This window comes from Bufo gargarizans, chromosome 6 (assembly GCF_014858855.1).
Source record: "Bufo gargarizans isolate SCDJY-AF-19 chromosome 6, ASM1485885v1, whole genome shotgun sequence".
NCBI lineage: Eukaryota > Metazoa > Chordata > Amphibia > Anura > Bufonidae > Bufo > Bufo gargarizans.
Window position 1 is genome coordinate 266,907,957 of NC_058085.1, and position 19,791 is coordinate 266,927,747.

The 19,791-nt window shown below is 47.3% G+C and overlaps 2 protein-coding genes across 6 annotated transcripts in view; both read right to left on the bottom strand.

Moving 5' to 3' along the window:
• The window catches only part of UCKL1 (uridine-cytidine kinase 1 like 1), a 69,249-nt gene extending 54,252 nt beyond the window's left edge, over positions 1–14,997 (bottom strand). For both annotated transcript variants that reach the window (XM_044296823.1, XM_044296822.1), the window contains exon 1: positions 13,507–14,997. In XM_044296823.1, the coding sequence (XP_044152758.1) occupies positions 13,507–13,760 (254 nt within the window). In that variant the 5' untranslated portion in view covers positions 13,761–14,997. The remainder of the gene's footprint in view (positions 1–13,506) is intronic.
• Positions 13,113–19,791, bottom strand: part of ZNF512B (zinc finger protein 512B) — a 57,759-nt gene continuing 51,080 nt past the window's right edge. For all 4 annotated transcript variants that reach the window (XM_044296820.1, XM_044296821.1, XM_044296818.1 and 1 more), the window contains 4 exons: positions 17,950–18,012; positions 17,773–17,871; positions 15,358–17,120; positions 13,113–13,958 (listed from right to left, as the gene is read on the bottom strand). In XM_044296820.1, the coding sequence (XP_044152755.1) occupies positions 16,860–17,120; positions 17,773–17,871; positions 17,950–18,012 (423 nt within the window). In that variant the 3' untranslated portion in view covers positions 13,113–13,958; positions 15,358–16,859. The remainder of the gene's footprint in view (positions 13,959–15,357; positions 17,121–17,772; positions 17,872–17,949; positions 18,013–19,791) is intronic.

Genomic DNA, 19,791 nt, shown 5'->3' on the forward strand with positions numbered 1-19,791 from the left:
CTCCTACAGAATCCAACCCAGCTTCTTCAAGATGCGGAATTCTTCAGAAGATCCAAAATTTAATAGATCATCCCCGGATCACCTTGAGAAAAGGTATGTCGATCCTGGGGAGTTTAACTTCCTGCATCCCAGCCGTCACTTGGGCACAATTCCATATAAGAGAACTGCAGTGGGAGATTCTAGAGACTTGGCAGAAGGGGAGTCTTCCTCTAGATATGAAATTCACAATATCTTCCCAGACCCTACTCAACCTAAGGTGGTGGTTGAAGACAGACAATTTAAATCAAGGTCGAGATTGTTTGTTTGTTTGACAACAGATGCAAGTCCATGGGGCTGGGGGGCCCACATTCAGAAGCTATCTTTTCAGGGGCGTTGGGAGGGAAGCTTGATAAAGGCTTCCTCCAACATAAAGGAGCTCATGGTGGTGAAACAGGCAATTCAGGAAGCTCTTCCACTATGTATGGGCAAGGATCTAAGAATTATGTCTGAAAATACAACAGCTGTTTCCTACATAAACAAGCAGGGGGGGACCAGGTGTCAGGACCTAATGCTAATGCTAGCACTAAGTTACATCCTCCAGATGGTAGAGGGCAAATGCCGGTCTATTTCTGCAATTCACATCAGGGGAAAGGAAAATATCCAGGCAGACTTTCTGAGTCGCCATCAGATTTCCCGGGGGAGTGGTGCCTGGACCACAAGATCTTCATCCAGATCTCGGAAAGCTGGGGTCTCCCATATATAGACCTGCTTGCCATGGCTCAGAACAAAAAGGTTATTTTTCCTGTCTCCAGAGGGATCCCCCTGTGGACTAGATGTTTTCCTCCACAGGTGCGATTTTCCTCTGGCCTATGCCTTCCCTCCTTTCCCACTGATTCCCCGAGTCCTGAGAAAAATCTGGGAAGATCAGGCAAGGGCAATACTAATCGCCCCATTTTGGCCAAAGAGGCCATGGTTAACATGGCTAAGGAAGTTATCGATTTCAGATCCTTGGGTGCTCCCGGCAACTTAGGATCTTCTTTTTCAGGGTCCGATTTTCCATCCGCAGGTGGACAACCTCCACCTGACGGCGTGGAACTTGAGAGGCAGTTGTTAAGGGGTAAGGGATTTTCTGTCAACTTAAAAAATACCCTTTTAAGAAGCAGGAAAAAGATAACTATGTCTATTTATGCCAGAACCTGGCAGAAGTTTTTGTTTTTCGCAGGTCTTCAGTTTAAAAACCTTCCAGGCTCTTCACCCCTAAATAAGGTGCTAGAGTCTCTCTCCAAGCACTCTGAAAGTCCAGGTGTCTGCCTTGTTGGCCCTCTTTACCGAACGCTTAGTGTCAAATCCTTGGGTTATGCGTTTCTTTAAAGCAGTTTCCAGATCTTCCCTTAGTGTTTCCCAGAGAATAGCCCCTTGGGACCAAAATCTGGTTCTGCAGGCCCTGACAGCTTCTCCATTTGAGCCTATTAGATTAATATGAAATTCCTTTCTCTAAAGCTATGTTTATTAGTGGCCTTAACTTCAGCATGTAGAGTCTCCGAAATCCAGGCGATCTCCATAAATCCCTCGTATACAACTATCCTTCAGGACAGTAATTTCAAAACCTGACCCGGCTTTCTTACCTAAAGTGGCTACTAAATTCCATAGATCACTAGAAATTATTCTTCCAACCTTTTATGATAATCCATCTTCAGAAAGGGAGGAAGTTTTCCATTGCCTGGATGTTAGAAGATGTCTCATTCAGTACCTGAATCAGACTAGGGAGTGGAGGAAATCTTCCTCACTATTTGTTCTTTTTCAGGGAAAAAACAAAGGACATCAGGCCTCAAAGAAGACTCTGGCAAGATGGATCACATCAGCCATTTTGAGTAATTGGATTTTCCTGAACCCACGACAGCACCCTTTTTTCCCCCCCTCCCTTCTTTCTTTATCTTAGGTGGTGGAGTGTTTTCACGGGTGTCGCAAAAAATAAATAAAAAAATAATGTATACGGCAGAGTTCCTCAAATCCGTGGAAATGTCATACTGAGGGCAGAGAGGAGTCTCTGCCTTTTTGTGCCACAGGTTTCCTGTCTTTGGGGGCGGATCCATCTCTCGTAGCTGTCATGGGTTCAGGAAAATCCAATTACCCGTAAGTAATTTTCATTTTCACAAAATACTGATTGAGGGGTGCTATTGCTGTATACCTTTTTCCACCAAATACTGACTGAGTGATGCGATATACCTTCTTCCACAAATACTGCTCTTCTCTACAGACAGGCAGAGGGTCATTTAAAAGATGACAGGCAGAGGAAGAGGCAGACCGTTCCGCAGGGATGGTAGGGGTCGGGCAGGAGCACCAGGCCAGGGCCTAAGTGGGAAGTTGGAGAAGGCGCATGCGATAACTTCAAAGGGCGCATTAGAGTTGGTTGAGTGGCTCATCCTCTGTATCTGCAACCTCCTCACTCTCACTGCTGTGTGCACCCTCAAAGACACCACCACCACTCGAGTCAGAGGAATTATTTTCCCTTCCATTCCCAGACCTTACAGATGCGTAGCCATTCATGACATCGGATGAGGAAGTAGCAACGGCCGCCACCCAGCGGTCTGACGACAGTACCCAGATCAGCCCAAGGAAGGTGGTCCCCGCTGTTGCTGCCTACTCCGAGATCTCTGTCAGTGGAGGTTAAGGTGACGATGATGACGTGTTGATGGATATCACATGGGTGCCCACAAGAGAGGAAGAGGGAGGGGAGTTCAGAGGGTGAGACGGAGCAGCAGATAGGGAGAAGGAGAAGCAGGCAGAACTTGCATTGCACAGGAGGCAAAAAGCAGACTGCAAATGTATCTGGAGCGAGCCATCCACCATGCACTATCACATCTTGCCCTCCCAGGATGCCGGCATATGGTTCCGCAGTGTGGGCTTTTTTTAACATGTCAGCTGCTGACAATAGTGTTGCCATCTGCAGTCTGTGCTGTCAACGCATAAGTCACGGGGTAAGCCCAACACTCACCAAGGGAGGCCCCCTTAAGGCACCTGGCCTCCCATCCCCGAGCCCAGATACATTTGCTGTCAGAACCCACAAAGCCACACTCTCGGTGCTCCACTTCCAGCCTTCTCCTTCTCATCTCATTTGTCCTCCACCGTGCTGTTGTTGCGTTCATCTGGCAAAAGGCAGGCTTGCATGGCCCAAATATTCCAGCATAAAAAAATTATGACGCTGGATAATCCTCTTGCCCAACAGCTGACCGCTGGCTTGTCAGAACTGCTAGCCCACCAACTACTGCCATATAAATTGGTGGACTCGGAGGCTTTTAGAAAATTTGTGGCCATTGGCACACCACAATGGAAGGTCCCAGGAAGAAAATATTTCTCCCATTAGGGCATCCCTAAACTATATGGCCAAGATACATCTGATCACAGACACGTGGTCTAGCAAACACGGGCAGGGAAGGTAGATAACTTTTACTGCCCACTGGGTGAACCTTCTGACGGCCGTCAAGCATGTAACCTGTGGCACCCGTGTGGATTTGGTGTTACCGCCATGGATTGCATGCAGGCCTGCCTCTTCTTCTTCTCCTCCTCCTACTCCATCCTCCTTTTCCACTGCTACCGCCTCTTCCGCTGCAACCCCCAAGCTTCCCAAAACCTATTTGACGTGGCAGGTGAGACGTTACCATGCTGTGCTGCGGCTGCTGTGCCTGGAAGCCAAGAGCCACATTGGTCCTGCACTCCTTTCAGCTCTGCCAATCTGCTTAGCGCGCTGAAACAAGGCAAAACGTGCCATGCAATGCATACATCCTGAACTTAGTATTGCAGCGATTCGTTGCCAAATACCCCGGGTTCTAGGACGTCTTGCGACAGGCCAGGAAAATCTCTGGCCATTTTAGAAGATCTTACACGGCCATGGTTTGCCTTGCTGACATTCAGCGTCGACACCACTTGCCCGTCAGACATCTGTATATGCTTGATAGGCTGCTCCAGCAGAAACGTGCCGTTAATGACTACCTGTACAAACTCTGCAGCAGGACCAGTTCTGGAGAGCTTGGTTTTTTTCACCTCGGCCATTTGATGGGATCACCAAACTGGTCAGTCGCAGCCAGGTCGCCATCAGTGACATCGTACCTTACGTCTTCTTTCTGGAGCGTGCATTGCGTCGTGTCATTGATCAAACCATCAGGAGCAGGAGCTGGAAGATGAGGAAGTCGCAATGCTGAATGAATTTCCAGGGGGGGCTACTCCATCTGAGACAGGTCAGCAGGAGTCTGAAGAGGAGTCAGAGGAGGATGGTGGCTGGGGGGAGGAGGAGCAAGAAGAGCAGGCTTTAAACTTTTCGGGGATCCCTGTTGTTGTCCGTGGATGGGGGAGGAGACAGAGGACGACATTCTCCTGAGCGATGAGCAGGATCCAGGGTGCTCCACCGCTTCCAATTTAGTGCAAATGGGGGCCTTCATGCTCCAGTGTTTGAAGAGGGACCCCTGAATAAAAAGCATAAAGGTCAAGGGCCTGTACTGGGTGACAACAATCTTAGACCCCCGGTACAAACACAAAATGGCGGACATGTTACCAGCATCACAGAGGGCTGGCAGAATGCAGCATTTTCAGGCCTTTCTGTGAGAGATGCTGCATTCTGCTGTTGCGGGCACGACAGAGGAATTCAGTGAAACAGGTGGGGGTACCAATCTTACTGCGCCTGCAAAAAGAGGGTGGTTTGACCATTCTTGCATACAACCCATTGACAGCCGCCCTCCGATTCCAGCCTCAGGAAACGCCTAGACCAACAGGTGTCCGACTACATTGGGGTAACGCCCGATGTGGACGCTCTGAGAAGCGAGGAACCCCTTGACTACTGGGTGTGCAGGCTTGACCTGTGGCCAGAGCTGGCACAATTTGCCATGGAACTCTCTCATCGAGTGTCCTGTCTGAAAGGACGTTCAGTGCAGCAGGGGGGATCATGACCGATTAGCGCACTTGCCTAGCTCACGACAGTGTGGACTGTAACGGACCGTTTCAGCAGACAAGGGGTTAAGATCAGTTTAGGCGATATGCCCCTTTCCGAGAGACAGGCACAGCTACTGCAGAACACCAACCTCCCGAACTGGATACAAAATAGCACTCCAAACTGGAACCTCACAAATAGCGGTCAGCAGACGAACAGGAAAAGGATCCAATCAGCTTAAACTCCTGGCAATCAGTCTCTAACAGCATACAGGGAATCCCCCCAATAACGAGACAAGGCTCTGTCTTGAGGGTCAGCAGTGATCTGACTGTACTTCAAGTACAGCCTCTTTTATTGATAAAAACCAAACATAGTACTGCCCACAGGGTTTTGAAATCCAACCAATCAGTAATTCACAACACACACACAATGTAAATACAGCAACCAATCGTTCCCGCCCCCTAGAGGACCAGAAGGGAGACTGCGACACAGGACAGATACACCATTTAAACACACAATGGGACAATAGAACCACACCCAGCATATTCCTCCCAAGCTGACAAGTTACACTTATTAGTTGTTAGTTGTTACAACTTTGTGAGGTTACATTGTCCATACATATAACTTACATCAATTTAAACAGTATAACTTGGGGGACAAACCTATCCAAAATTCCCTGGAATAGGTTCAGGGGTTTAAAAGTTACTATGGGCCATAATCCTGAGGCAAGAGGCTAGCAACCAGCCCCCTCCAAAACACTGTGGCGAGGTTGGTTTCGTCACACATCTCCCCCTTCCAGGGAAGACTAACCAGATACCTGACCTCACGGTCAGTACCTGAGTTAGTCTGGCAGTCCAACCACAACCCCATACTGGACCTGTTGAATTTTGGGGCCTGGCTCTGTTCCGTATGTCCCCAGCTGTTGAGTGGGCATCTGTGACTCCTTGCTGCCTTGTGGTTCTCCAGCTTGGAGCTGTAGGTACTTGGTGGGCAGAGGCCGACTGCGCTCTGCCCAGATGCCAGCTCTTCCGCTGGGGTCGCTTGTGGGGAGTCCGGCTCTGAAGAAGAGGATAGGGGAGGGCAGAGGCCGATTGCGCTCTGCCCAGAGGCCAGCTCTTCCGCTGGGGTAGCCTGTGGGAAGTCCGGCTCTGGAGAAGAGGATAGGGGAGGGCAGAGGCCAACTGCGCTCTGCCCAGAGGCCAGCTCTTCCGCTGGGATGGGATCAGGAAATCCTATCCCCAGGACCTTGTTGCAGATCGGCTGTGGAGAGGAGGAATCGCTTACCTCCTCCTCCAGGCATTCCTGCAGGGTTGGTGGGGGATCTGAACCGGCCGTCCAGTATCCTGGTAGGCCTGGTGCAGAGACCGCGGTCCCATCTGCACCATCGAAGTTAGGGGTGCTGTCCCCCTGTGGTTGGGGATCTGGGCCGGCTACCCAGCATCCCTGTAGGGCCGGTGGAGAGACTTCGGTCCCATCTCTACCTGCCGTCGGGACGTCTTCCCAGAACCAGTCAATGAAGTTCCCTACTTTGGGAGTTGGTAGGGAAGCAGGGGGTATCGCCGGCAAGTCTTTCCAGTTGTAGGAGGGCAGATCTGGCTCTACTTGTCGAGTAGGTTGGGGATGTACAGAGCTGAGCAGGTGTTGGTAGGTCTGCTCCAGCTCCCACTCCCTTGTTACCAGGTGGATCATGTCTTTGCTCACCTCCCTTTCGTCAGCATAATCATGCATGCCCATCCGGTAGTCGTAGATGTCCCAAAACCTAGACTCCTCCGTGCTGCCAAGATCAATGTCCTCCTCCAAGGCATCCCATAGTAACCCAGGTCCATTATAATCCTCACCCTCGGGTCTGTCGTGCTCAGCCATCCAGGGGGAATGTTGAATGACATGCCACCTTAGGGCCTGGTAAGCGTCCTCTAGCCAAAGCTCCTTACATACCAGGTTCTGGAGCTCTGTTACCCAGTCATCCAGGGGCTGCTCTCCCAAGAGACCCATCCGCATCGCCACACGCTTTTGTAGCCGCTGCTCATAACTGGGGAGACTCTCACCTCGCCGCCGCTGGGCATTTTCCAGGGCATCATACCAGACTTCCTTTCTGTCTGCATCCCTCCAGTCCGGGTCCTCCTCCTCGTATAACACTGCTGGTTCCATCCTGGTGCTTTTAGGGTCGCTGTACTGGGACATGCGTTGCCCTTAAATTGTAGAATCCAAAGAAATGGTGTCTCCTGTAGCTGTCCTTCTGGCTGTAGGAACGATCCCGCTGCTTGCCACCAATGTAACGGACCGTTTCAGCAGACAAGGGGTTAAGATCCGTTTAGGCGATATGCCCCTTTCCGAGAGACAGGCACAGCTACTGCAGAACACCAACCTCCCGAACTGGATACAAAATAGCACTCCAAACTGGAACCTCACAAATAGCTGTCAGCAGACGAACAGGAAAAGGATCCAATCAGCTTAAACTCCTGGCAATCAGTCTCTAACAGCATACAGGGAATCCCCCCAATAACGAGACAAGGCTCTGTCTTGAGGGTCAGCAGTGATCTGACTGTACTTCAAGTACAGCCTCTTTTATTGATAAAAACCAAACATAGTACTGCCCACAGGGTTTTGAAATCCAACCAATCAGTAATTCACAACACACACAATGTAAATACAGCAACCAATCGTTCCCGCCCCCTAGAGGACCAGAAGGGAGACTGCGACACAGGACAGATACACCATTTAAACACACAATGGGACAATAGAACCACACCCAGCATATTCCTCCCAAGCTGACAAGTTACACTTATTAGTTGTTAGTTGTTACAACTTTGTGAGGTTACATTGTCCATACATATAACTTACATCAATTTAAACCGTATAACTTGGGGGACAAACCTATCCAAAATTCCCTGGAATAGGTTCAGGGGTTTAAAAGTTACTGTGGGCCATAATCCTGAGGCAAGAGGCTAGCAACCAGCCCCCTCCAAAACACTGTGGCGAGGTTGGTTTCGTCACATGGACTACCTCACATTTTAAAAAAATCAATGAGGCATGGATCTCGGAGGAATTCAACACCTGTGATGACCACGTGTAATTGAATTTCCTCATGCCATCCCACACATATCCGCCACCACCCAGAACAAAGAATAGTTCTTTTTACGTCAGGTGAATGCTTAATTTTGTATTGTGTTTGTTAGATTCCTTGCTGTATTGGACTGGGATCGACCCGAAAATCTGAAGGCTCTTATGCGTTTTTTAGGATTCACCAACTACTACTGAAAATGTATTAAAGAATTATTCGACAATAGTAAAACCCTAACAGACATGACCAAGAAAGGGACGGGTGTCTCTGTATGGTCTGATTCGGCGTTGCAAGCCTTTTCAGCGATTAAGGAATGCTTCTCTTCTGCTCCCATATTGGTGGAAGTGGACGTATCCGATGTGGAGGTAGGAGCAGTTTTGCCAAAGGGCCCATCACCTGGTAAATGGCAACCATGTGCATTTTTCTCGAAAAAACTATCCCCCGCTGAGAGAAATTGTGATGTGATGAGTTGCTGGCCATTAAATTGGCTTTTGAGGAATGGCATCATTAGTTGGAAGGGGCGATTCATCCGATCACAAAAATCTGGCTTATCTGGAGTCGGCGAAACGACTGAATCCAAGACAAGCCAGATGGGCCCTGTTTTTTACCAGATTCAATTTCATTGTCACCTATCGTCCTGGGATTAAGACTGTCAAGGCGGACGCCTTGTCACATAGTTTCCCTGGAGGCTGTGATTTTGAAAACTCGAGTCCCATACTGTCTAAAGGGGTGGTGATATCCGCTCTTTACCCTGACCTTGAGGTGAAGGTGTTAGAGGCTCAGGGAGACGCATCGGTTTCGTGCCCCTTTGGGAAACTATTTGTGCCACTAGAATTGCGTCACAAGGTGTGGGAGGAACATCATTGTACGGTTCTTACAGGACATCCTGGGAGTAGGTCCACTGCTAACCTCAAATCTCGTAGATTCTGGTGGCCGGGGTGGCGTAAGTGTGTGAAGGACTATGTGTCAGCCTGTAGTACCTGTACACATGCCAAGGTGACACATACTCGACCTTCTGGATCTTTACTTCCGTTACCCATTCCGTCCAGACCATGGACTCATGTATCCATGGACTTTATCACTGATCTACCCAATTCTTCAGGAAAGACAGTTATTCTGGTGGTAGTTGAGCGCTTTAGTAAAATGATACATTTTATTGTATTACCAGGCCTACCTAATGCTAAAACCCTTGCACGGGGAATTGTTGAAAACATTGTGAAACTCCATGGCATTCCCTCTGACGTGGTCTCGGATAGCGGCACTCAGTTTGTTTCCAGGTTCTGGAAGGCGTTCTGTACTCGTCTGGGAATTCAACTGTCCTTTTCTTCGGCTTGTTCATCCTCAGTCGAATGGACAGGCGGAGTGCACTAATCAGAGTCTGGAGGCTTACTTCAGATGTTTTGTATCTGAGAACCAGGAGTAGTCATCTTCCTTTTTGTCTATGGCAGAGTTTGCCATAAACAATCGTAGTCAGGAGTCCACTGGTGAGTCGCCGTTTTACTTCTGGTATCCCTGAGGAAGAACGTTTTTCGTCATCATTGTCACCGATATGGCGAAAAATTCAAAATAACTTGAAAAATATGGGCAACAAATATAAACGTGTGGCTGACAGGAAACATATGAATGGTCCGGACCTAAGTGTGGGTGATTCTGTGTGGCTGTCCACAAGAAACATTAAAGGGGTTGTCCGGGTTCAGAGCTGAACCCGGACATACCCTTATTTTCACCCCGGCAGCTCCCCCGAGCCTAGCATCGGAGCGTCTCATGCTCCGATGCGCTCCAGTGCCCTGCGCTAGATCGCGCAGGGCACGGGCTCTTTTGTTTTCAATAACACACTGCCGGGCGGTAACTTCCGCCCAGCAGTGTGTTCGGTGACGTCACCGGCTCTGAGGGGCGGGCTTTAGCTCTGCCCTATCCGTTTTACTGGCTAGGGCAGAGCCAAATCCCGCCCATCAGTGCCGGTGACGTCACCTAGGTTCCTGTCAGCCCCATAGAGAGCCCCGGTACGTCACCGAAACTCTGAAAAATGCCTTTGCCCTGTGCAATTTAGCGCAGGGCAAAGGAGAGCATCGGAGCATGAACTGCTCCGATGCTCATGTCAGGGGGGCTGCCTGGGTGAAAATGGAGGGCTGTCCAGGTTCAGCTCTGAACCTGGACAACCCCTTTAAGTTGACGGTACCTTACTGGCCATTATTAATCCTGTAGCTTTTCGTCTTGAGCTTCCTCAGGCCCTGAAAATTCATAATGTGTTCCATAGGTTTTTGTTTAAAAAATATGTGGAACCTTTACAGCCATCTTCCTTGCCACCCGCTCCGGTCATGGTGGACGGTAATTTGGAATTCAAGATTGCGAAAATAGTTGACTCTCGAGTTCTCCGGGGATCCCTTCAATAGCTTGTCCACTGGAGAGGTTATGGACCGGAGGAGAGGATGTGGGTGCCGGCATCCGACGTTTATACCAATCGTTTAGTGAATGCCCTTCATAGATCTCACCCGGATAAGGTTGGTCCTGGGTGCCCGGAGGTCACCTGTAGAAGTAGGGGTACTGTCATGGACGTTCCCGTAGCAGGTACCAGGAGATCGGAGAGACTGGCAACTCGGGGATTAAATTGACAAGTTCCCTGTGGATCTTATTGTGTCTGTTTTGGTGAATGCCACACCCCTTGCCTCAGATGTTGCTTGTTGTAGTTTATCTTCCCCATAAGTAGCCGCTTCTCACTCTTGGAGGTGCGGTTTATTGATTTTCTTCCTGTCTTCAAACTAGCTGGTCGGTTGTACTCTGTGGTGTTTCTGGAGTTGCCAGTTTTCTACTTTCAACTAAGTCTTGTCTTTTCTTATTGTATTGGGTTTGTTATATTCCCTGTTTGTATCTGGGCCTGAGACAGAGACTTCCATTCGTCCATCTGGGGAGGAATGGGTTGTCTCTAGTCCTAACCTTATTCCAGGGCCTTATAGAGATATAAGGGCCTAGGTATACAGCTTCATATTGATAGGTAGTTAGGGCCGGGTTCACATCCTATTTTTGACACCTATTTAATACCAAAAATGTATGCGTTAACAGATGCCTCAGACTGATGCCGTACAGTGGCGTCTGTTCACCATACAGTTCCATGGTGGAAAAAAAAAATTACGTTAACGTATGCATTTTTTTATGGAAGCTGAAGGATACAAAAACGTGGAGTGCTGCGTTCGCGAATCGTCCTGGACGATTTTTCATCCATCACTAATGTTACATACAACAGCCATGTATATATCAGGTCATGTTAGATTCAGCAGCCATGTTTATATCGGGTCACGTTAGATACAGCAGCCACGTTTATATCAGGTCATGTTAGATACAGCAGCCAAGTTTATAATAGGTCATGTTAGATTCAGCAGCCATGTATATATCAGGTCATGTTAGATACAGCAGCATGTTTACAATAGGTCATGTTAGATACAGCGGTCATGTTAGATATGACAGCCATGTTTATAATAGATCATGTTAGATACAGCAGCCATGTTTATTTCACAAACAGCAGATCCTGGTTGTGTGCATGCCGCCATTTTCTTTTTCCCCTACTGTACAAATGTCCTATCTTTGTCTACAAAATGGACAAGTATAGGATATGTTATATATATATATTATTTTGTTTTGCAGGACTGCGGAACAGACATACGGATGCGAACAGCACACTGAGGCACATTTACTAAGACTCCTTGCAGATGAGCGAGTATTCTGCATGGGTGCAATGCGTGATGCGAACGCATTGCATCCACACTGAAGCCAGACCCATTTATTTCAATGGGTCTGTGTACATAAGCGTTGTTTTTCACGCATCACTTGTGCGTTGCATGAAAATCGCAGCATGTTCTATATTCTGCGTTTTTCACACAACGCTTGCCCCTTAGAAGTGAATGGGGCTGTGTGAAAATCACATTGCATCCCCAAGCAAGTACGGATACGATGTGTTTTTCACGGATGGTTGCTAAGAGATGTTGTTTGTATACCTTCAGTTTTTTATCACGCATTAAATCGCATTGCACCTGCGTGATAAAAACTGAACAACTGAACGCGATCGCATACAAAACTGAATGAACTTGCTTGCGGAATCATGCATTTTTCACTGAACGCATCCGGACTTAATCCGCTTACGCTCGTCTGCAAGGGGCCTAAGGGTCTTGCAACACTTTTAGACGCAAGTCCCCTTCTCTTTCCAACTGTGTGACAATATTGTGTTGCACGGCTGGTTTTGTGCTAGGTATGCCAGTTGGGCATGTCTGGGGCCGTGCTGGGACTGCAGCCCTAGCAAATTTACTTACATTTGCACCTGGAAACAGGCGCAAATGTTAGCTAAAAACTACGCCAGCCGGGGGCTGCATAGTTTTTACTCCAGGCGCATGGACTGCCACAGATGTACCTAATTTTTGATGAAGCGCACAGCTCATCATAAATAAGACGGATCTAGCGTCAGCGCAGAGGGCAAAACTAAGACTGGCGTCAAAAGCTGGTCTTAGTAAATGTGCCCCACTTTGTTCTGTCCACATTTTTTGTGGCCCCATTGAAATTAATTGATCCACAAAAAATTCAGATCTGATGAGGAACAAAAAATACAGTAGTGTGCATGAGGCCTTGTCCACATGTCAGTGTTTTCCATCAGTTATTGTGAGCCAAAACCAGGATTGGAGCCTCCACAGACATAAGATATAGGGATAGATCTGCATCTGTTCTGTGTTTAGTTCAAAATCACTGATGGAAATTACTGACCGAACACTGATATGTGAATAAGGCCTTAGGTTGCAGTTCTTTGGTAAAACAACGGCCCTTGCACGCGACCGTATGCTCTCGAAAACATGCGGGCCATATGTTCCGAAGCGGCATTGATCATGTGCAGGGGAGCGTACAGCATCATAGGTCACTGTGATACTGTGGATATCAAGCCGCCTGCAGGACTACTGCCCCGCACTCATATGATTTTATGAGTGCAGGACAATAGCTCCGCGGGCGGCCCGACGTGCACAGCATCATTGTAATCTCTGATGCCGCGTGCTCCCGTGCGCACAATCAATAACGCTCCGGGACATATGGCCTGCTCAAGGATCTTATGTCTTGGAGGGCATACCGTCGTGTGCTAGGGCCCTAACACTGACACATACCAGACCACGCAAGGTGCCAGAATCTTGTCCTTTTATTGTAACATGAAGCCGGATGCTTAATAATGTACATTGGAGAAATGAGAGGAATACAGGGAACTGGCACACTCAGAGCTGCACTCCAGTGCGCAAATCAGTACCTGCCCTACACACCTACAAAGCTGCGGCTGAATATCTGGTCTTATATGGATACAAATAAAAGCGTGAGCAGGGGGGATGATTATGGATGGGCTTTAAGGTCAACCAAGGGAAACTTAAGAGTGGAATATATTATAGAGAAACAACAAGTGTCTGGGTACTGTAGGTGCTTAGTGTTAAAGTGAAGCTCCGTTACTGGACGGCTCTAATAATCTTTAGCAAATACTCATCTTGCCCGAGTCATATAATCTGATCACATCCAAAACTGCACTCACAATTCTGCTGGAATCCACTTGTTCTCTATCAGCACCATGTTGACTTGCACATCAATTCGGGTACGGCTACACAGCGATTTTGAGAGCGGCATGTGTAACGCCCAAGTATCGCACTGTAGAGGGCTGCCATAGGAATGAATGGTGTTGCAGTGCATCTCGCAAATTTGCTGCAACCGCGACACGTGAATTGCAAAAAAAAAGAAAAAGAAAAAAACAACATTGTTTTTTTGCGATACAAGTGTCGCAGTAAACATGTGAGTTTCACTGAGATTTCATTCACTCCTATGGCAGCCCTCTACACTGCAATACCTGGGCACAAGATGGGCGTGTGCGACAAAATCGCTGTGTAGCTCTACCCTTAAAGCATCACGGCAGAACTTGCTCTCTACCGACACTGAACCAGCAGGGGGCAGCAGTGAGACACTAGCGCCTGCTATGAGACCTGGGGAAACCTGGAGAAATGAAGATGGAACTGGATTAGAAGACACGTCAATGCGAGCAAAATCAAGTCATTTGCCACAACATGATACTTTAACCTGAGCGTGTCCAAGAACAGAGCTACATTTTAAGACCTTCACTTGGACACGCAGTGGAGGCATCCATGTTGGAGACAACATTCCTGACAATACAATAGACACAGCACGCTACACACACAGCACGCTGTATTCTCACACATTAGTCCAGTTGCTACTGTATTTAACAAAATGGTCACCTCCGCTGTGTGCACCACAAGCGTCTTATGAATGGCTTCCTAGCTGCAGGGTTCCAGACATGTACTATATGACATTATAGTCTAGCAGTCTCCTGAGAACAGAGATTAACCAGTGGAGGATCGGTAAGTGCTTTTTAAATATATAAATTAAATGTCTCTTCTTTCTTTTTTTTTTATACCAGAGTCAATAAACAACTGCTTCTATTCTCATCATCCACTGTCTTCATTTGTTTTTCTGGATTTCAACAGGGAATGTCTGAATGCAGGGCGAGCGCTGCATGGTAACATTGTATGTAGATGCATAAAAAGCCCGGCAATCAGTTTAATCTGTAGTGCAAGTCTATGGACCTGGGATATGACATGCGTGCGGCACACTACAACTTTTATGCAACTTCAAACTTGGATAAATGAGACTTTATTTGCTCTATAGGTTTAAGGGATGCTATGTTATATGTGTAAGGAGATATTCCTTACCTTGCCTTTAGATGCCGACCAGAAATGCCCGCTGATGCCAGAGCTGTATTATTAGTCTGAGATGTGCTCCGATCTCCTTCTGAAGGGCACCTTTGGTTGCCAGGAACCAGAGTATCCCAGCGGCCGAGGTGGAGGGAGACTGGATCGCAACTCGCACTAGCTCCAGCTACAACAAGCATTCCAATCAACATCTGAAAGGGAGGTAAAGGCTGATTCACACGGCTGTCATCAGCCCGAGAAACACAGCCTGTGTGTCAGCCGCATCTCCTGGCCCGACTGTGGCTCCCCTGACCTGACTGCATCATAGAGATTTATGGTGTAGTCAGTTCCTATCGGATTGTGAGTCTATCGTACTATGCTCACATGATGAATGTGGGTACAGTACATTAGACCTACAAACAGATAGGTGCTGACTATCATAAATCTTCATGCTGCAGTCAGTTAGGATCAGAGGAGCCGTGGTCGGGCCCGGGAGATGCGGCGGACACACAGGCTGTGTTTTTCCGGGCCAATAGCAGTCATGTGAATGAGCCCTGACCCTCCTTACAGGTGTAAGGTTTGTACAGTATGTAGGTTGTTTTTAGAGGGGTTTTCCAGTTATATGTAAATATTAACAAAAGGTCTCCAACTTTCGAATGAAAGTAAATGCAGACAATATTGTTTACCTCTAGAGGCTGGAGACTTGCCCCAATCATGCCTAACCGACACATGTGCACAGCTTTTCATACTTCCTTGCCTCTTGTAAGGTCCTTTTCAGACTTTTGAAATGTGGAACACATTTTAGCATTCATTTTCCACCCTCTGGATTCAAAACAAGCAGATCTCTTAAAAAATAGGGAAGGAGTGAAACAGTGAAACATTATTACGGTGCTCGCTTACAAAATATCTGCTACTGTGCGAGTCACATACCATCGTGAAGATTTTTACATTCTGAATGTATCCTTTCACTGACAGCAAGCAAAAAGTCTGAAAATAGTGTTGAATTAAACATAAGAAAATTGCAAGTTGCAACTTTGTAATACAACGGTTAAATGGGTTGTATGAAAGGATTTGCAGGTTTTCCAGAAACAGTGCCACAGTTGTCCATGACTGTGACTGGTATTGATGCAAAGCCACATTAAAGGAGCGAGATGGGATTAAGCGTCAGCCTCAGGTGGCCAGGCGTACGGAAACAGCCAAGCAAGCCAGCACTCACTGTTGTCGTAGCTCCGAGAGTTACAGAAGCAGCATAGCTGTTTGCGTAGCTCCTGTTCACCACAGTTAGGGTCCATTCACACGTCCGTAAAATGGGTCTGGATCTGTTCCGCAATTATGCGGAACGGGTGCAGACCTATGAATTTTCAATGGGACGAAAAAGATGCGGACAGCACACAGTTTGCTGTCCGCATCCGCATTTCCAGTCCACAGCCCTGAACTTCCGGTTTGTGGCTCTGCAAAAAAAATAGAGCATGTCCTATTCTTGTCCGCAGCTGCGTACCGCAAAACACTACGGACGCCTGAACGGAGCCTAAGAGTTACATAAGCAGCGGAGCGCCAGCCTGCTCACCTGTTCCTGGTGCTTAGTCCCATCTCGCCGTGGAAACTGCAAGATGGGATAACTTCTTTAAAATGAATGGAGCTGCGCTGCAATACCAAACACAACCATTCACAAGAGTGGTGCAGTTTCTAGTCCCTTACAACCCCTTATTAATTTTAATTGGTAAAACTGAGAAACCCTTTTAAGTCACATTTCTCAGTAACGCTTCTTTTCAGACATTGGCGCAGATAAGGAGGAGCATCGAGATTGCAGGCTGCACAGTTTGCAGTTAGTATCCAAGGTCCTGTATGGTCGCTATTCTTTAGTGCAAACTTTGCATCTAAACACAATGTTACCAGTGTCTCCCCAGGAGCACAGTTGTCACTTACAGTAGCTTCCTTTCTGGAGGCGATATAGCTTAAATTTTAGACTGCGAATATCCTTTCTATATAAATTTATATACTTATATTCAATAATAGCGTCACTATTTTCTATACTGACTTTCAAGTAGTAGCTAGACGATATTGAGTATACTTGGTCCTGTGTTACGCTGTAGCGGTGAGCACACATAGGAATGTGTATATTGATTGGTGTGATTACTGTTAGCTACTGAAGTGGGCTTTTGAACCGGACTGAGGCACCAGATGGGTGTTATTTCCCTCTTCTGGATGGGCCACCCTTCCGCACTTTCCCCTTGGGTCCTGTACACGTCCCGAGTTTACTTGATGTTTTTTTAGGCTGGGCTATTAGTGCAACTGGAGTCTCTTTTGTGGGAGGCGGACTCGGGCCTTTCTCCTCGAGTTTCTTCTTTTTATTCTTGTCTATTGCTTTTATCTCCAACATATCCGGTGAGATTTCTGAACTCCTTTTCCTTTTGGGTGGCAATGAAACGTTGGACACCCGGAACCAGTTCTGGGAACACAAAGCAAGTAATAGAAGGTCATTCCAACCAAAATATCTCTTTCCCATGACCCCATACCATGCTAGAAGTACCCTTGACTCCTAAGTGTCCAAGCAGCCATTCTAAGAACCTCACTTCCACGACACCCCACAGGGATGCCAGGTGGAGAGATGGATACACAGACATGCTCATCCTCCATTAGATGGGATATATGGTAGTAGGCATACTTGATATGATAAAAATGAGCCACTGGGTCTCCAATTGTCCTTAAAAAACAGGGGGTACCCAGTACTTAGTGGCGAGTTGGCAGCACAAACAAGATCAATTTCCATTACAGTCTATAGACGATAAGGAAATAGCTGTGAGTACGCCCAATATGCCATAAATTAATATTAATGAACATTGGAAATTCAACCACAGAATCCGCCACCATTTTTATAAACGCAGGGGCGCTGGTACGTAGTGGAGAAGTGGCTGTGCAGGCAACATAACCATTATAGTCTATGGGAGACACTGCAGTGGGCATGCTTGATTTGACATAACCCCTTTTCAAGGCATTGGGGGAGGGGGGCGGGGATATACCTGCTATTCCCCCAACATCAGGTTACTTAGCTCAACAGTGAGTCTACCACTCACTACATTCCTCAGGAACCATCTCCTAACCTGTGAGTGCGTCTTTAGGATGTGATACTTTACACCGCTTTCGGAGCTGAACTCCTTCTGGCACAGGAGACATCGATATTTCCCCCCAGAGTGATTGCCCTATAAAGGAAAAGTGGCAGGATGAAGACCACCTCTTAGATGAAGTTGGGAATCTGGAAATGTAAAGTAACTTTTTACCTTATTACAGTTTGCTAGATGAGCCTTCAACCCAGAGACGCTCGAATATATTGCTTCACAACACTATTAAAGCAAAGTACAGGATAAGTGAAAAGGCAGGCATTAAAAGTCAATTCCCCCCTTAAAACAGTCCCCAGTAAATAGAGGTCCCTGACTCCTGCTCTTCTTTAGGCTACCTGCACACGCTGCAGATTACGTGAATTTTTCATGAGAGAATACCACAGCGTAATACAGTACCAACAAAGTTTATAAGATTAGACACATTTCACGTCTTGCTTTTTTCTTTATGTGTGGAAATCGACCTGTCGTGGCGATTTTGAAATTTGCAACATGTCAATTGTTTGCGTGGATTTCAGCAAATCCGCACCATAAAAAAAAAAGTAGAACATGTGGTTTTTGGTGCAGAAATGCACAGCACAGAAATCTGTGTGGACTTTCCGTTTGTAAACCTGCACCCGTGTACAGGTACCCTTAAAGTTCTATTCATTGGTTTCTAGGTTCTGTCTGTGGGAAAGCTGGGTGACAACCACTATGTCTCCTGTTGTACCCTCCAAAAAGGCTGTCAGTCCTGTATGGCAAATTTGCACTGAAAATAAACTGCAAGATAGCATAGGATAGTATATTTGCCCCTTTTAGCAGTTCAAAGGACGACCATATTGGTTGCCATCCCATTGGAGGGAATTCATTTTTACAAACATGACTACCAGGAACTTTTTTTTTACTGGTATTTTTTACACCTTTTTTTTTATATTAAAGGGGTTATCCAGTAATTAGTATTGATGATCTTTCCTCTGGATAGGTAATTAATATCAGATCGGTGGGGGTCCGACACCTGGGACCCACCTCGATCAGCTGTTAGAAGAGGCTGGTGGTCCTTGAGAGCTGTGGCCTCTTCCTAGGCCATGTGATATCAGTATATCGGTCTAGTTACAGCTCAGCCCAACTGAAGTTAATGGGGCCGAGCTGCAATACCAAGCACAGCTGTGTAGAATGTATGGCACTGTAATTGGAAAGCTGCTGGGACCCGGCTGCACTCCCCAAAGCTCTGGTGAGCGAGGCGGCTCCATGAAACAGCTGATCGGTGGGGGTGCTGGGACTCGGACACTCGCCAATATGATGATGATGGCGGCATATTCTGAGGATAGGTCATCCTTATCCATTCCTGGATTACCCCTTTAAAGGGGTTGTCTGGGTTCAGAGCTGAACCTGGACATACCCCTATTTTCACCCAGGCAGTCCCCCTAATATGAGCACTGGAGCATTTCATGCTGCGATGCTCTACCTTGCCCTGTGCTGAATCACGCAGGGCAAAGGCTTTTTATGGAGATCCAGTGACGTACCGGGCTCTCCACAGGGTAAGCTAGGCGCTAAAGACCGCCCATCAGTGCCTGTGACATCACCGGCAACACTGCTAGGCGGAAGCCTCTGCCTAGCAGTGTGAAACAAACAAGCCCTTGCCCTGCACTGAAGAGTATTGGAGCATGAAATGCTCCATTGCTCATGTTAGAGGGGCTGGAGGGGTGAAAATGGGAATATGTCTGGGTTCGGCTGTGAACCCGGACAACCCCTGTAAACTGTAATTTGTACTCCAGTTCTACACCATTTTCAACATCCCTGCTGGCTTTCAGTGAGTTAGAACACTCTTTTACATCCAGAGGCTGAAAACCTGTACAGACCCGATATAGCTGACAGGTTACTACAACCGTATCCAGTTTGAGGAGTAGTAGGTTCAGCCTAGATGTAAAGAAGTATGTTCACATTCACCTACTATAAGGAGAGACTTTCAAAATGGTTGTGAAATACTCCATATTTTCATTTTTTCATTTAGTCCTCTTTTCCCCT